The 14,808-nt window shown below is 37.1% G+C and overlaps 2 protein-coding genes across 2 annotated transcripts; one reads left to right on the forward strand and one right to left on the reverse strand.

Moving 5' to 3' along the window:
* The first annotated feature begins 5,569 nt into the window (after window positions 1-5,569).
* LOC111323871 (T-cell acute lymphocytic leukemia protein 1 homolog) lies at window positions 5,570-13,044 on the forward strand. The gene is made up of 2 exons (XM_088739527.1): window positions 5,570-5,962; window positions 6,369-13,044. Exon 2 carries the CDS (start codon window positions 6,565-6,567, stop codon window positions 6,862-6,864), a length of 300 nt encoding a protein of 99 aa, XP_088595653.1. The 5' UTR covers window positions 5,570-5,962; window positions 6,369-6,564; the 3' UTR covers window positions 6,865-13,044.
* LOC111323930 (N(6)-adenine-specific methyltransferase METTL4) lies at window positions 7,073-14,251 on the reverse strand. Its single transcript, XM_022927385.2, has 9 exons — window positions 14,050-14,251; window positions 13,698-13,763; window positions 12,895-13,003; window positions 12,355-12,456; window positions 11,786-11,947; window positions 11,332-11,407; window positions 10,052-10,869; window positions 9,394-9,485; window positions 7,073-9,105 (listed from the first exon to the last, which is right to left on the reverse strand). Exons 1-9 carry the CDS (start codon window positions 14,236-14,238, stop codon window positions 9,025-9,027), a joined length of 1,695 nt encoding a protein of 564 aa, XP_022783120.2. The 5' UTR covers window positions 14,239-14,251; the 3' UTR covers window positions 7,073-9,024.
* Between the last annotated feature and the right edge of the window lie 557 nt (window positions 14,252-14,808).

A 14,808-nucleotide genomic window follows, 5' to 3' on the forward strand; every position in this document is an offset into this window, starting at 1 on the left:
AATTTTTTCTCTTTAGTTTTGAAAACTTGGAATCATGTTTGATCTTTCGAGGGAAAATAAGGATTTTCTATCAGAGCAATGTTGTACAAATTAAACATTTTATTCTAGATTGAGACGGAATGGAAATTCTTGCAAAATTTGTCAAATGAAGAAAGATGTGCTTGTCTCCATGCAGGATCCCTTACTCTACACATTGATCCTATCAGTACATAGCCTTTTATCAAATACGGACCTTGTTTAGTTTTTGCTTGCAGTAGTTCGCCAACTTTGATAAAACTTCCTGCTTAAATCGGAAATTTTGAGGCCCGATTTTTTGCAGGGGGCGGGAGGGGGACACGGTTTTTTTTCTCTGTCCTACGCCAGTTTATACCCTAACATCAGTGTGCATATTCTCCCCACTGTTCTCTCTATATTTCCAATGGTGCTGACAAGGAGAATTTGTTTCACATTCAAGAGCATCTTTAGTTGGCAATCGTTACCTTAATTCTCAAGACCTTATTGTTTGATTTAGACGTGATGCTAGTCTCTCTTAAAGGTTAAAGAGTTCAACATTTCTGACGCTTCCTCTGAGGTTTTGCTGTCAGGAATTAACAACCCCATCACCAGGCCTGCTCTGCTCTTTCGTTTCCTTTAGGAGGTTCTTTTATCGAAAGAAACTATTGGTCTCTCGGAATGGTATCCTTGCATTTCATTGGCTGACCGAAGCGATCTCTGTTGTCAGAACTAACGAAACTATAATACTCATCCTTTGTATCTACTGACCCTCCCCCCCTTTATCGGGAGTCAATTTTCTATGTTCCCCCCCTTTATACTATGTTAGCGATGACTGATCTCCTGTCCTTTCCTCCTGAAAACCATGTGATCCTCCCCCCCCCAAAAAAAATGTTTTCTACCCTCTCCCCCCGCTCCAGGGCAGTAAATAATGAGTGGTTTGAAGGACACTAGATGTGTCACTGATATCTCAATCCTCTTCCTATAAAGATTATTAGTATAATTTCAGAGCTGAGCAAATAGTTTCCAGCAATCTTATTGGTCGAGCGGTTCCTTATATGACTCTATATACACCGCTCTGCGCGGTTTATATAAAATGTTAAAATAAAATGTTAATAAATGTTACTAAAATGTTATGATTTTAGAAATTTCTCTGTTGTTCAGCTCTGAAATTATACTAAAACAATTATTCGCCTCAGGTTCGGTGAATATTGTCGAATAATCCCTTCGACTTCGTCTCGGGGATTATTCGACGATATTTACCTCGCCTTCGGAGAATAATTGTTAATGAAAACTTGATGTACTTCGTTTCGTTTGGAATACCCCAAGTAGGACCAAACTCCTTCATTTGCACCACCGAGTGAGGCAACACAATTAAAAGTTGCTTCATCTCAGTGGGTTAATCAGTCTTGAAAATATTTTTGACTAGCTTAATGCTCTAAATCATTTGGATAATTTGGCACTCACTGACATTTTTATCAATTATCAAAACTGGGTTAATTTCCTCATGTGTTTAAGTTGCCGTAATTCCGACGGATCCGACGGTGATTGCATCCACCACTATCATGTGCTATGTCCTAATTGAGTGGGCGACAGTTTAGGCATACGTAGAGTAGAAATTCTGAATTCGTAGGGTAATTTGTGTTATTGACTACCTAAATAACTTAAATATAGCGCGGTGTCAAGTACTTATTGACTTCTCAGTCCATATCCTCACGCAACATTTCCATCAGTTTAAACATACATAGCTTCGAATCATTTGAATTATTGCTTTACAGTTCGCGTAGCGTGATTGAAGAGCAAGACAATTTTTTTTTCAAACGAGCTTATAAAATCGAGCAACAAGTTTATTCGAGGAAGGGACAAATGACCGTGAATTGTTATGGACAGACCTCCAGCTTGCTTCAAAATCTTTCGGACAATAACCTGTGTCCTTCACTTCTTGAGGCCCGGTGTTTCCCTAGGCCCATTGATTAAAAAAGTAGTAAGCTTTATCCAGGATTAAACTTGTTAAACTTGGCTTCAATATCTTCTTTCTCAAAGGGTGGATTATGCTAAGGTTAAATGGGGATTTATCTTAGTGTAGGGCAAAAATGAACGTAATGACCATTAAGCAGGAAGAATCCTTTCCGTCAAAGCTCTACAACTTAGCAAAAGGTTTACTGTAACCCTAGGTTATTTAAGTTGTGTCCAAAGCGACCCAGTCCAGTTTGTTGAGTAGCAAAAACAAAAATTTGATTCCTCAATGCTTTTGTAGCCTATAGAGAAGTTTTTCAAGGCAGATTTGTATCTTACACGATTCAACAAATGCTTACTTAATTTCATTATTTGTTGAATTTTTGTATTTTTCTAAATTGTTTCTAAACTATGTGTGCATGAAAGAGACAAAAAAAGTAGGATATGAGTCTCAAGAGATTGAAATAGAATCCGGGTGATATCGTAGCTTACGGACCTCACTTATTTACCGACCACTTATTTACTCGAGACGCGGACACGCAGGCGACACAATGAAGGAAATACCTGAAACATCACAGAGATGCGACCAGTTGATAAGTCTAATACTTTAATACTGTATGAGGTAAATTTGGAAAAGCCGTGTAAAGTGATGCAGTGATTTGACACTCGAAGAATGTAATGAGCTTGTTTGAAAAGGTTATCTTTAATTAGGCTGGAAAGGATGTGTAACAACAGTTCCCCAGCTGTGATGTGGGTCAAAGTCGGCCAAATACTGTACCAACTTGAAGACCTTGTATTTCAGTTATGGAGCAAGGTTAAGGAAAGCACTGACCGATAATTTTTTAAAAATGAACCTGGACAATGCGTCGCTCACAAAATCGTAGGTTTGATTTGTGGTTTGCTTCGACCTGTGTTGAAGTTGAGTAAATTATTCGAAGATAGGCAAGGTACATGTCATCATGTTACTAAGGCAAGGTATTACGTCATCATGTTACTAAGAAGGTGTTTTATGTACGAAAAACCCTCAATTAGCGCCGTTCACGTCGGTTCTTTCCTGTTAGTGTGGTAATATTGTAGGGCAATATTGTACCCAGAAGAGAATAAAAACAAAACAGAGCAAGTTTAAAAATACCAACCGGAGTTTCAAGCTTGCCTCAGACTGGTACTAGCTTTGAAATTGTTTTCCTTAGTTTCATTAAGAACTCCGCTGTAAAATTGCTTTCGCCCTTTTTTACATTTTATACGAAGTTTTTATGTAACGAGGTACAATTTAATTAATAGCAAGGATTGTTTACTTTGCATAGTGGAAGATATTTTCTTTTGGGGTTTCCGCCGTGGCATTTTTTCTGTTTATTTGTTTTCGTCTTTCGTTTTTCGTGCGGCAGGAATTTTGATTAGTACCAAGCCCTTCCTTTAACACTTTAACTCCCAGAAGTGATGAACATGTAACTTCTTCCTAAAATATTTACTCATTATCCAACGATCAGTTGATGAGAATATTCAAACTTATCAATAAGTTGTTATCTTGATCTAACCTCAAATTCTCGTAGCTAATTTACAAGGATATGTATGGTAGCCAGAGGAGAGAATAACCAATCAGTTCTTAGGAGTTAATGAGTTATGTTGTCCCTAAACAGAGTTGGAATTGGCAAATAGTGTAAGGCAAAAAGAATAACTTGTCGGGGATGTTACCCAACGCATCTTGTGTCGTGTATGGGAACTTGACATCAGTTGTTGTCAAAGGGCAGATAATTCAGTCGGCAAATACAAAGTCACCACAAACGTTAATCTGTTTCTTTACATGTAAGTAATTAACCGTCATTGCGTAAAATCGTTTCCGTCATTTTCTTGAGATAAGAATCACTTCAAGTGACATTTCTTTCCAACTGGAATCTCCAGGATTACCTATCTATTGAAAGAAGTCAGCCGGCTACAAGAAAATAAATCCAATCAAGTAAAATTCCATCGAATAACGCTGCTTTCTTTGCTGGACAGTGGAATTAAGTTTTAGATGATATGTCAGAGGTTTAGGAGCTCTTTAAGAAACCACAATACTGAACCAATTAAAGAAAATTGTGAATTATTTTATCACTGTGCCCGTCTCACCAATCAAATTGTTCTTGATTAATACATTATGACTTTCCTTACCTATTCACTTTTAAAAGCAAAATGTGGTAAACATACCAAGAGCTGTCTGTTTCATGAACTGTTTCTTCATTGCAAGAGACTGAGTAGACTTACGTTGACACTGAGACAAAATCAACAGATCTAAACCAGGGTTAATGATTCTGTTGGGGTCTTCTTATTATACTGAAACTGAGACAGTCACTGCATCAGCTAATAACAACTCCACTTAAAGCCAGCAAAGCTGTGTTGATTGTATGCCCTTCATAACTATAATTTTCTATAACTCAGGTTCAAAACTACGCCGGCTATGGCTTGGCCAGTTCTGGGGTTTCTCTTTATAAGCTATGAACGATGGTAGCAAGAATTGTATAAAAATCTTGACCTGCCTTATTTGACCTGCGCAAACGAATGCCCTTTTTCTAACTACACGCGTAGAACAGAATACACTTGCGGTCATGTTCTGTCAACAAGTGGACAATGACAAATAGAGACTGAATAAGATAATTGTCTCCTACATACTATCTTACAATTGTCTTGGTATGAAGCCATACAGTGGTTATATACAATCATGACAGATGTATTAGTACAAACTAGTTCAGGATCTGCAGTACTTTAATGTCATCTTGACATAACCGAACTTTCTAGTTAACAAGTGACGTGACATACATATCTAGGATATAAGCTGTGGATTGTGACTTGATCTTAGATCAGTTTTAGCTTTTCCGATCGAGATCAGTCGACAATGTTTCTTTTCAGGATTCTTAAATTTAAGATTTGAAACGTAATAACAGGCTTAATTAAATGTTTTTGATTACTTTGAGCCTCAATCAATGTAGCTCTTAACGGTGTATTCAGGCTGTCTGTCTCCGATCTCCTGTTGGGTTCTGACGAATGTCCTGTTTTCTCTAAGTCGTGAATTGGATTGATTAGATTTCATTACATTTCATGGTGAGTTTCTTCTTAAGAGAGCACGAAATCTTCAAATAGCCTCTGTACAAGCCAGAGTACAGTTAAAAAAACTACTTAGTTAAGGTGAAAGTTTAACATCTTAGCAAAGTAGTGTTAAATGGCGTCTTTATCACATATCCCTTTTATACCCGGAATTATACCAGGGTGATTTATAGTTAATTCGTAGAAATACAAACCATTAAAGAAAATTGGCTTTCTGCACTCCAGGAATTCGCCTAAAACCATTACGTTAACTTTCTTAAAGTACAATTAACTTAAACGACTGAAAATTAACTTTCGCGACTGAAAAAAAATTTCCGGAACATGCGTGTACCCTGCTCCGGTGAATCCGTCCAGTTATGGACTCCTTTAGCGGTCAATAAGCTTCGCTACATAGCTTTCATAAGCGAAAAGCAACCTTCCCTCTAATTAGTCGGGATTATAAAAAGACATTAAGATAACTACAAGTCTTTTATCTGATAGCATTTCACAACCGGCAGTTTGTGAAACTAGGTAATTAGTATCGGTTAATGGATAGAGTTTGCGTGGCTGAGGTTCAAGTATGTTAATCCATTTAATTTTGTACTTCAAATATTTAAAGTAGTTTGTTTAAAGAGCCTCTGTGGGTAGGCGTTGTCGTAAAACTCAAATAATTGCTTTGTTTTCCCAGACTTAAAAGGTTAAGTCAACAAAAAGGCAACTTGATAATGAGTCACTTCAAGTTCAACAGATGAGTCTAAACTAAACATTGTACTCATTCCTTGACCCACCCTCTGAAAAAAACCCAGACATTTTGACTTTATGAAAGCTCCTTTTGCCACAGTTTCTTTTTGAAAAGATGCAAATACCTGGAGATCTGTGACTTGCGCGCGTTTGCGCTACCTCCGCACAAGGTTATGAAAAAGAAGACATTCGCTGGTTAACTCGTCAGAAGAAGGAGGTTTGTAATTTAGTCTGCGATACCTGGAGGTTTTAGATTTTACTGATATGACGGTAGTTTTGACATCGGATTGGCTCATACTGACTATATTTCGATATTTATCAAAACAAGACCAGATATCGCTTTGACAAATAGCGAAACTTATCTCAAGGGCTTGCTATTTCTAGTAAACAAGACCAGGGGAAACTCGTCACCATATCGTTTCACTCTGACAAAAGTTTTATCTCTCGTACACGAGATATAGTATAGTCCCACGTTGGCGTTAAATCACGTAAGTATCGATATGCTTTGACTGGCAAGTCGATATTGGGGGTAAATATCGCATGTGAACGACGTTGCCGAGTAATTCCGCAGAGGATCATCTTGATATATTCGGAGATCACGCAATATAAGCGATGTCTTGTAGGAAAGGAACACATCATAACTGCACACGAGCTCGGAAACCAGTGATTTCAGGGTATTACAATGGCGCGTCTATTCCATTGGGATATTTTGGCACAACTATAAGAAGGAGACCTGTCAGTTTTGGCTTCGAAAATCCTTTCCAAAGTCGAAGAAATTTCACAAACAGTCGAGAAAGATGGAGACAGCATCATGTCAATATGGCCTTTGGTGAGCTGAGAAAACTTCTTCCAACTTATCCACCTGACAAAAAACTCTCCAAGCACGAGATTCTTAAACTAGCTATGAAATACATCACGTTTCTGAGCACTGTGTTAAAAGACATGGATTCAAAAGAACCTGAAATTTGCTCTGATTTTGTTGTGGGTTCTGAGCAATATGCTCCTAATTCGAGCTGTGAAACTGTAGGTAGCAATGGAGTTTTGTCATCCACCTTGAATTTGGAACGTGTCACTGTTGATTCACTTGCATCAGAAATACGGATTGAAGAAGCCGTGTGAAGGTCAGACAACAAACATACGGAAATGTCAAACTGCTGGGTATATGATCACAAGAAACTTATGTGTTGCTATAAATTTGGACATGGAGAGAAATGTTTGTTTTATGATAAACAAGCGTATTTCTACAAGTGGAAAACGGAAAGCATATGAGATGTACTACAGCTCGAGTGTTTTGTTTGTTAATTGAGACCATAAACACGGAAATCGGTTGAAGCTGTAAGATGTCTAGTTTATTTCTAAACCCTATCACTGAAAGGAAAACAAACTAACACGAAACCTAGATTACAAAGTGCTGCATCGTCAGATGTCAATATCCGCCATCATCTTGATACTGGAAACTTCTTTCCCATCTTAAAACACCCGTCTTTAGTTGCCCATGAAACGTTGAACTAAGTGCCTCTCCAGAATGATTCAGTTTGGTAAACACGTGCGTTACAGCAATACACGTTCATATAAATAAGCATTCCAGGTCAACAGCAATTGATATCCGACTTCTTTTTTCGTTATCAAACCATAGAGATTTCTTATCACAGATTAGTCCAGGCTTTACACCTGACTAAAGAACCTTTGCAAATCACCATCGTTTTCAGTTTTGCGCGTAATCTTTCTGGTGGAGATTTTCTTTCTTCCTTACACACATAGTTTTGTACTTTGTGAAAGGAGCTTTGGGTAAACAACAATTCTAAACTTAGATCAAGAAGGAAAACAAAGTTCGGAAAAGTACAGGCCGAACGCCAAGAATCTTTTACTGATAACCCTAAGTTCAAGAATTTCCAAAATGGGAATTACTTATCTTCCAGATTGATTTCTCCGCATGCATCTTGTATACATTTATGACTTGATTATGATGCTTTGTAACAAATCAGATCACCTCAAGAATCACAAATTGTAAATCATAGTGTAAAGTTTTCAAAATCTTGATGATAAGTACAACAGACGTGTTGGTATTGCCAGCTTGCTACTGATATTTCTCTCTGTTGCAAACCGCCCTCTAACCGTTTTTAATTACTTAAACATTAATTAATGGTACTTGTCAACAACTTTAATTAAGAGATTGGAAAGCATCTTGCAGCTCTCACTCATTCCAGATGGTTAAAACTATCTATAACATAAAGAAAGAAATCAGTACGAACGTACTGAATTCATTCTAACTTACTCCAGATTTTCATGATGAAAAAGTACAGGAAAGAATGAGTGTTCGTCAGAAACCATTGTAAAATAACTGCACGGGTTACGTAACAGAATTTTCAGTGAGTATGGATCTCCGCTACACAGCGGTCAGAACTTCTCTGTCAAACGTTAAAAAATACAGATAAAAGCTTACAGTGGAGGAGGGACCAAATTGACAATTCCCACCCACGCAGGTACATTTCCAATTATTAAGACGAAATTATTGATTGCACAAGCAATTTTTTTCTGAAATAATAACAGTTTTAGACAACTTCTTGCAAATGATTTCTGCTTTCAGTATTCAATCGTGATGTTGTTCAATGAAGTATGGTTGTAATTATTTTCTACTTTAGATACAGTGAGTTCAGATCAGGAAATTGGGGGATTCTTCACATTCTTTTATCATTATATTTTCTGGCCCCTCGGTCAAAAGGGTTGGGACAATCTGCGTTAATGATGGGACGACCTGTTGAGTTTGAAGAACGCAACGCAACTGTTTGTTTTCTATACACGTAGAATTGAAAACAGGTCATTTTCTTTTGTTTCCTTTAACATCATACTAACGCCAATTCAACCGATTGAAACATAAGTTCTTCTCGTTGCCACGTTATTTTAAGCGGCATGTAATGAAAATAATGTTGTTTAAAAACTTATACTAATAACGCAGGTGTTAGCTTTTCCCCAGTTTAACATTATGAAGTAAGCGCTAAATTGTATGGGATGCAGATGTTGTTACGTTTTTACTTTACATTTCCGGAGACATTCATGGCCCTTAAGTTTCCACTTCAGATAAAGAATTTCACAATTAAAAGAAAGTAATTCACAGTTTTTGAGCAAACATGCCAAAGATGACTGTCAGAAACTTGGACGTAAAATGATATACAGAAATCAGAAATAATTAATTTTATGACAAAAATCTATGACCCAATGCATTTTCAACTATTCTGCTTAAAGTGACCACAAAGTTATACACAGCAATCAGTAAGAAGACTAATTTTCTTCTTGAATTTTCCTTGGTACTTGTTCAGTTGTAGACTCTTCAAAGTATTCCATGCTCTGAAACTTGAGTACCTGGTGATAAAAAATGAAATAATTTTTTTAATTGAAGTGCAAAGAAGAAAAGCAAGGCTATCATAACAGATGTAAATACTCAACAAGAAAGTAGATTGTATGGGGGAAAGGAGTTTCTTTGTTGAGTCAGGACACTTAATGTTATTTTGATGTTCAACTCAACAAGATCTAAACAGAGGAAGAACACTTTCTCTAGTCAAGTCAATCAGGAAAAGGCATTTAAAGTATAAAGTACTTATAAAATGAGGTTGTATTTGTAGCAAAAATATCAAACAACTTAGATAAAACCTCATTTCCCCAGCTGGTCCAGTGTGGAGTTAGATTTCGAGCAAACATCTCCAGACATAATGAATTAGGTGGCACATATTTAGAAAAGATTTCTGATGAAAAAAAGAAAAAGACGCACAAATGAAAAACAAGGTTATAAAAATTACAGGTAAGAATCAATGGACTGTATGTGGTCACTGTTCAGGAAATCTTTTGAAATAGTGGGCTTTGTAAAAATATAAGGAAAGGCCCAATTTCTGAAAGATTTACATTACAACTGTCCCTAACTCAAAGACATCTTGAACTAAAATGAGGCCAAACAGGGGTATAGTGACCACGTAAATACATACCTATTTGCTTGGTTCAAAAAAGTTTAAAAAGCATAAAATATTTTTTAACTTGACTGGCAAAAAGTGTATTCAATAATTGCAGTAGTTTTGCTGGTTGCACAAATAACTCTTAATTAGGTTGCCTCAATTTTATAATATAAAAGATGAAATAGAAACTGTGTAAATATTTAAAATACCATTCAGCTCAGTGCTAACATTTACTTTCCCTCAAGTGTGTATTCCACAAAATATGCATGCTATACCCCTGAATGAGCTTTCATGAGGTAAGTACCATTTGCTGATGATTAGTGCAGCTAACAATTTGTAAGTTGGAGAAGAGTTTAGCTCACCATGCAAAGGAGGCTTCCTGGAATGAATCTTACAAGGAACACTGCATATGATCTGATGATATGGTAACAAATCACAAAGTTTTGGTTCTGGTTCTGGTTTTTTAGGTTTTGATTCTACACTTGAGATGTTCAAACTATGTTCAGAAATACCAACATTGCCTTCCTTCCTCTGCCCCCTAACCTTCTGCACAACATCAGATGAACTATTCAAGCCCTCACTTGCGATGTCCATTTTATCTTTACTATACACTCCTTGACAATTTAACCAATGTTTTCTTGGATTCTGAACTCCTGTTCCATTATATTCATGGTCTTGGCTGTAATATATTGATGGTGGTTTCCACTCAAGTGACATCTCTGTGGCTGTATTTTTATTTATGTCACAAGTGTATTCTGTCCCAATAACATCATCATTATCACTGACCATTTTTCTTTTAGTTGGGAGTGAAGAACCATTGAGAGATCCCCTGTCAACAAAGATTGATTCCATCTCCTTTTCAGAAGACTTTTTTGCCTTATTTAGAAGGTCACAAGATGTCCATAGACCATCCATCTTTGGAATAAAACGTCCAAGTAACAGTGGCTCATATGGTTTTTTATGAGGCGAATCTAAATCAGTCACCAGCTCTCCTTTTTTTGTTACCTTTACCCAGAACCACTCTGCCATTAGTTCAACAGACCAATGAGGAAAGAGCTCAGACCTTGTAAACCTTAAGTACTTCTGTTTGTTGGTTACCCAGATCCCCACCAAAGCACCAGGGGCAAGTAGGCAAGGGACTGGGAGTGATTTTATTTGCCACATGGACATGAAGGAATACCTTGAAACAAAAACATAAAATTATGTGAAGATTTACAAAGTAAAATACCAATCCATAAAAGGTTATACAAGCTTGATAAAGGCCAGGCTGTGGAAAGAGGGGAAGTGGCCTACAGTAAAATAGGGTTCGGATCTGTTTGGAAGGACAAGGGGACTCTTTCTTTCCATTCAGCCAAATGGTATGATTCTTAAACTAAACTCTGTCCAATTTAGGGAGCAGGCTTGAGCTGGAATGGTGTACTTATTTTTGTTATTCTTTGTTGTATTGTTTATTGCTTATTTTGCATTTTTGGAATTATAATACATCAGTATAAATAAAAGGAATTACATATACGGTACATAATTTAATATTATAATGAGTAACTGAAAATTTAACATGTGATAAAGAAACCTGTAGAGAAACCAAGCTACAGGCTTTTTGGTCAGGGTCAGACAGAAAACAGAAAAATGGAAATCCTCTTACTTTGAGCCACGCTTTGCAGACTTGTTGAACCAAGGGGGATCCAATACCAACAACTTATAACCACCACTGCCTTGGGCTGTTGAGGATGCAAATAATATATATCTGTAACTTTTCTGCTTTAACAGAAGTTCAATAATGAGCTAGGCCATAACTTAAATATTGAAGAAAGGGAAAGGGATGTTACCACTGCATTCTTTTAACCCTTTTGCTCCCAAGATCTTATCAGTAATTCTCCATACTGTCTGCGAACAGTTTTTATGATGCTACAGCTGTAGATTGGAGAACTTGATATTGGATCAATTAGTTAATTCCCTACTCAATGTTGTGATATTTTTCTTTATTCTCATCACTTGTCTGCCTGAATTTATATTGATATTGTAAGGAGAAAGTCTGTCTTGATCACTCTTGGGAATTAAAGTGTTTTCTGGCATTAACACATTATGGTCACACCCACCATAATTAACAAGAGGTCCTAAGTTCTCCGCGTCAGACATCAAGAAGTTGCAATCTGCAGGTAAGATATATCTCTCTCCAGACAAATTCAACACTGTAGGTTTGTTACACGGGTGACAAATGATGCGGTTCAACAGACACTTTTCACTTCCAGTGAAATTACCTTTACACCAGAAAGACAAAGTTAATTAATATGTATCAGTTTTCTCAACAGGTAATTTCTACAAAACTATCATCATACTGTAATCTTGTATGGTCTGACTTATTTTCAAAAATCAAAGTCAATAACATTCCCTTTGGTCCATTTGAGAGCTTATGAAAAGGAAGGAGGTATTCCCAGAGGATAATTATCTGGCTGTGTAGTCTGATTAGCTTAACCGTTTACCTCCCAGAAGTGACCAGCCAACATAACTTCTCCGTATAATATCTACATGTTATACAATGAATAGGTAATGAGAATATCCAATCTTATCAGCTTAGTGGCTATCTTCATCTAACACTGAATTCTTGTCACTAATTTCCAGGGAAATGTGTAGCAGTTAGAGGTGACAAATAATTTATAAGAATAACCTTCAATGATTAAAGGTTCCAAATAATCACTGGATTGACATCTGCTGTAACTTTGTACCTCAGCTGACAATTCAGAAAAGTTTTTCCCATCTTCAGGTAAAGCTATGTATTTAAAAGAAATCAAAAACATCGTTAAAAAAAAAGTCAAAAAACAAGATAAAGATCATTTTTGAGTAAAGAGGACAGGTCTCCATCAAGAATTGAATTAATCTGACTGGTAAAGTTTGAAATAATATTTATCAGTCACAGATGTTATATGTCAAAGTAGTGAACTGCACAGAATTTGAGTAAGATCATTTAAAAGTCAACGAAGAGAAAGTATTTAAATAAAATGTAATTAATACTTATAGGATATTAAGTTAGTTAATACATGGCACTCGATATCTCTTGGTAATTATAGATTGATGTGTCAAAATTGGTATTGACAGTAGCAAGGAGGTCTTGAAGGTTAAAGCTTTTAAGAGACTCACAATTATTCTGGTGCAGATTTTCTCTGATTAGTTGACATTAAGTGAACTCACTCCATTGTAATACAGTTACCTGACATTAAAATGTTTTCTTCATTATGATCATTTTCAGGCAGAAAATAGCCGATATCCACTCCAACCTGCACAAGCTTCTTTGTTCCTGTGGCAATTGTGTCTTTTATCTAAATTAATCAAAAATTAAAGAAAAGCCTCTGGTGTAAAATCTTTTTTGGAAACTTTTCTGTGCCAGAGTACTTTTCATGGGTAATGTAAGAGCTTATGATTGGTATATTGAGGGCGTCTAGGTTAAACCCTGATTGGGTCCTTGTGTTGTACCTCTCTCCACCAAGGAATATAAATTGGTACTGTCCCTCTCCATCCCTGATTATAAATGAGTACCAGTTTATCTTCAGGAAACCTAATGAAAAGGCTGGGGGTAACCTGAGATGGACTGGCATCTCATTGGTGGGGGGGGGGGGTAGCAAAACTCCTATTCAGTTCATGCAGCAGCAATCAGTAGTTAAGGGCCATTTTACCTCTGAATGCCAACAACCCCTTTATTGATAACTATCATCTTGACACTCTCTACCATTTCTTTGGTTTTGGCTCTTTGCTGCCTCAAAGACTCTTTCAAAGACTCTTTCAAAGTGAAGAAAGATAAGTGATTCACATCTTATTAAGTTTTCATACTATCAACTCCTTTTTTAAGGAAATCCTCAGACTGATAATTGACATTTCAAGAAAAATATGCAGAGTCTGAACCATATCATACTTGCGGGGTAAGTTCCCATTCCCGTGTAGAGTATGTAAAGTATTTCCTTTTTTACTCCAAAAAAGAACATGGCATGTTGATGGCTGGAAATTTGTCTTGTTTACCTTGTCATGGTGTGCAGCAGCATCTAATTCTTCCTCTGTTCGAACAACTTGAGCAGGTTTCTTGCGCTACAAAGGTGATTCAGGACAAGTCATTGTCGAGGGTTGCAATTGATAAATCAATGGATCAAAATGAATCAATGAAACACGAGGGAGTCGAATACAACCGCTGTAACGTGCAAACTTCTGAGACGAAAGGGTCACATTTACATTGATTTTTTTTCCTGGTGAGTGACTCTTCAACCCCAAATACAAATTTTACAGCGTTTTCGTCGTCATACAATGCTTGATTTTAAAAACTGTAGTTCGCTCAGACTGCTTTCACCGTTTCCCTGATATCAAAGCTTGCATGTACCTTTCTCCTTTTTGATCCCGATGAACTGCAGTTTGTTGAAGATCGAAAATACGGCTCGTAAAGAGCAAAGAAAGCCTCTTTACATGACAGTGACAACCATGAAACTGATTCAGAAATACTTTTCCTGTGATCAACGAGAAATCCACATTCACTTTGTCCGATCACAGCCATGTTTGCTGATCGTGTCATTAGACCGTCTGTTTATCATCAAGACAGGAATCTGGGTCCGAAGGATGATAAGTGTCCCAGCCAGGGCCAGAACTGGGAGGGACGATTCTCAGCCCAAAATTTTTCGATTCTTGCTACAACGTAAGGAAAGGTTTCATCGACAGATAGCCACAAAAAAATTCGTTTCAAAAGATCTTGAAGTTCAGAGGCAGCTTTTGCGCCTTCTTTCAAATCAACTTAGTCTGTTTTTATTGAATATGAATATAGTTTATATCTGACCACTTGCAGCCCAGAGGCTGAATTACGGGTGCAGTGTAAGGTTGAGAACAAACGTCAGCATATCAGGTGCCTCTGGCAGCCGCTTCAGTCTATCGATCTCACCTTCCCACCCATCCCACCCCAGGGGAGGACATCCATCACACAGTAATCTCGTGTGTGGGAAATTAGCGTCTCCTACCCCAGCCCTGCAGGAGACGGGACCTCCATTTATTCGTCCCTATCCGAGAAGACTAGAATATCTAACCATTTCTTGATGTTATAGAAAGGTAGCAAATTCTTCTTAATTATTTTAAGACCTTGAGTGTTGGTCCG

This window comes from Stylophora pistillata, chromosome 11 (genome assembly GCF_964205215.1).
Source record: "Stylophora pistillata chromosome 11, jaStyPist1.2, whole genome shotgun sequence".
Lineage (NCBI taxonomy): Eukaryota > Metazoa > Cnidaria > Anthozoa > Scleractinia > Pocilloporidae > Stylophora > Stylophora pistillata.

Bases quoted from the DNA above. Each gene is read 5' to 3' on its own strand.
- LOC111323871 (XM_088739527.1), top strand. From the start codon at position 6,565: ATGGCCTTTGGTGAGCTGAGAAAACTTCTTCCAACTTATCCACCTGAC.
- LOC111323930 (XM_022927385.2), bottom strand. From the start codon at position 14,238: ATGACACGATCAGCAAACATGGCTGTGATCGGACAAAGTGAATGTGGA. The intron at 9,486-10,051 runs GTGAGCTAAACT...TTTTTTCATCAG, and splicing joins CAGGAAGCCTCCTTTGCATG to AAATCTTTTCTAAATATGTG. The intron at 9,106-9,393 runs GTTTTATCTAAG...TTTTATCACCAG, and splicing joins GGACCAGCTGGGGAAATGAG to GTACTCAAGTTTCAGAGCAT.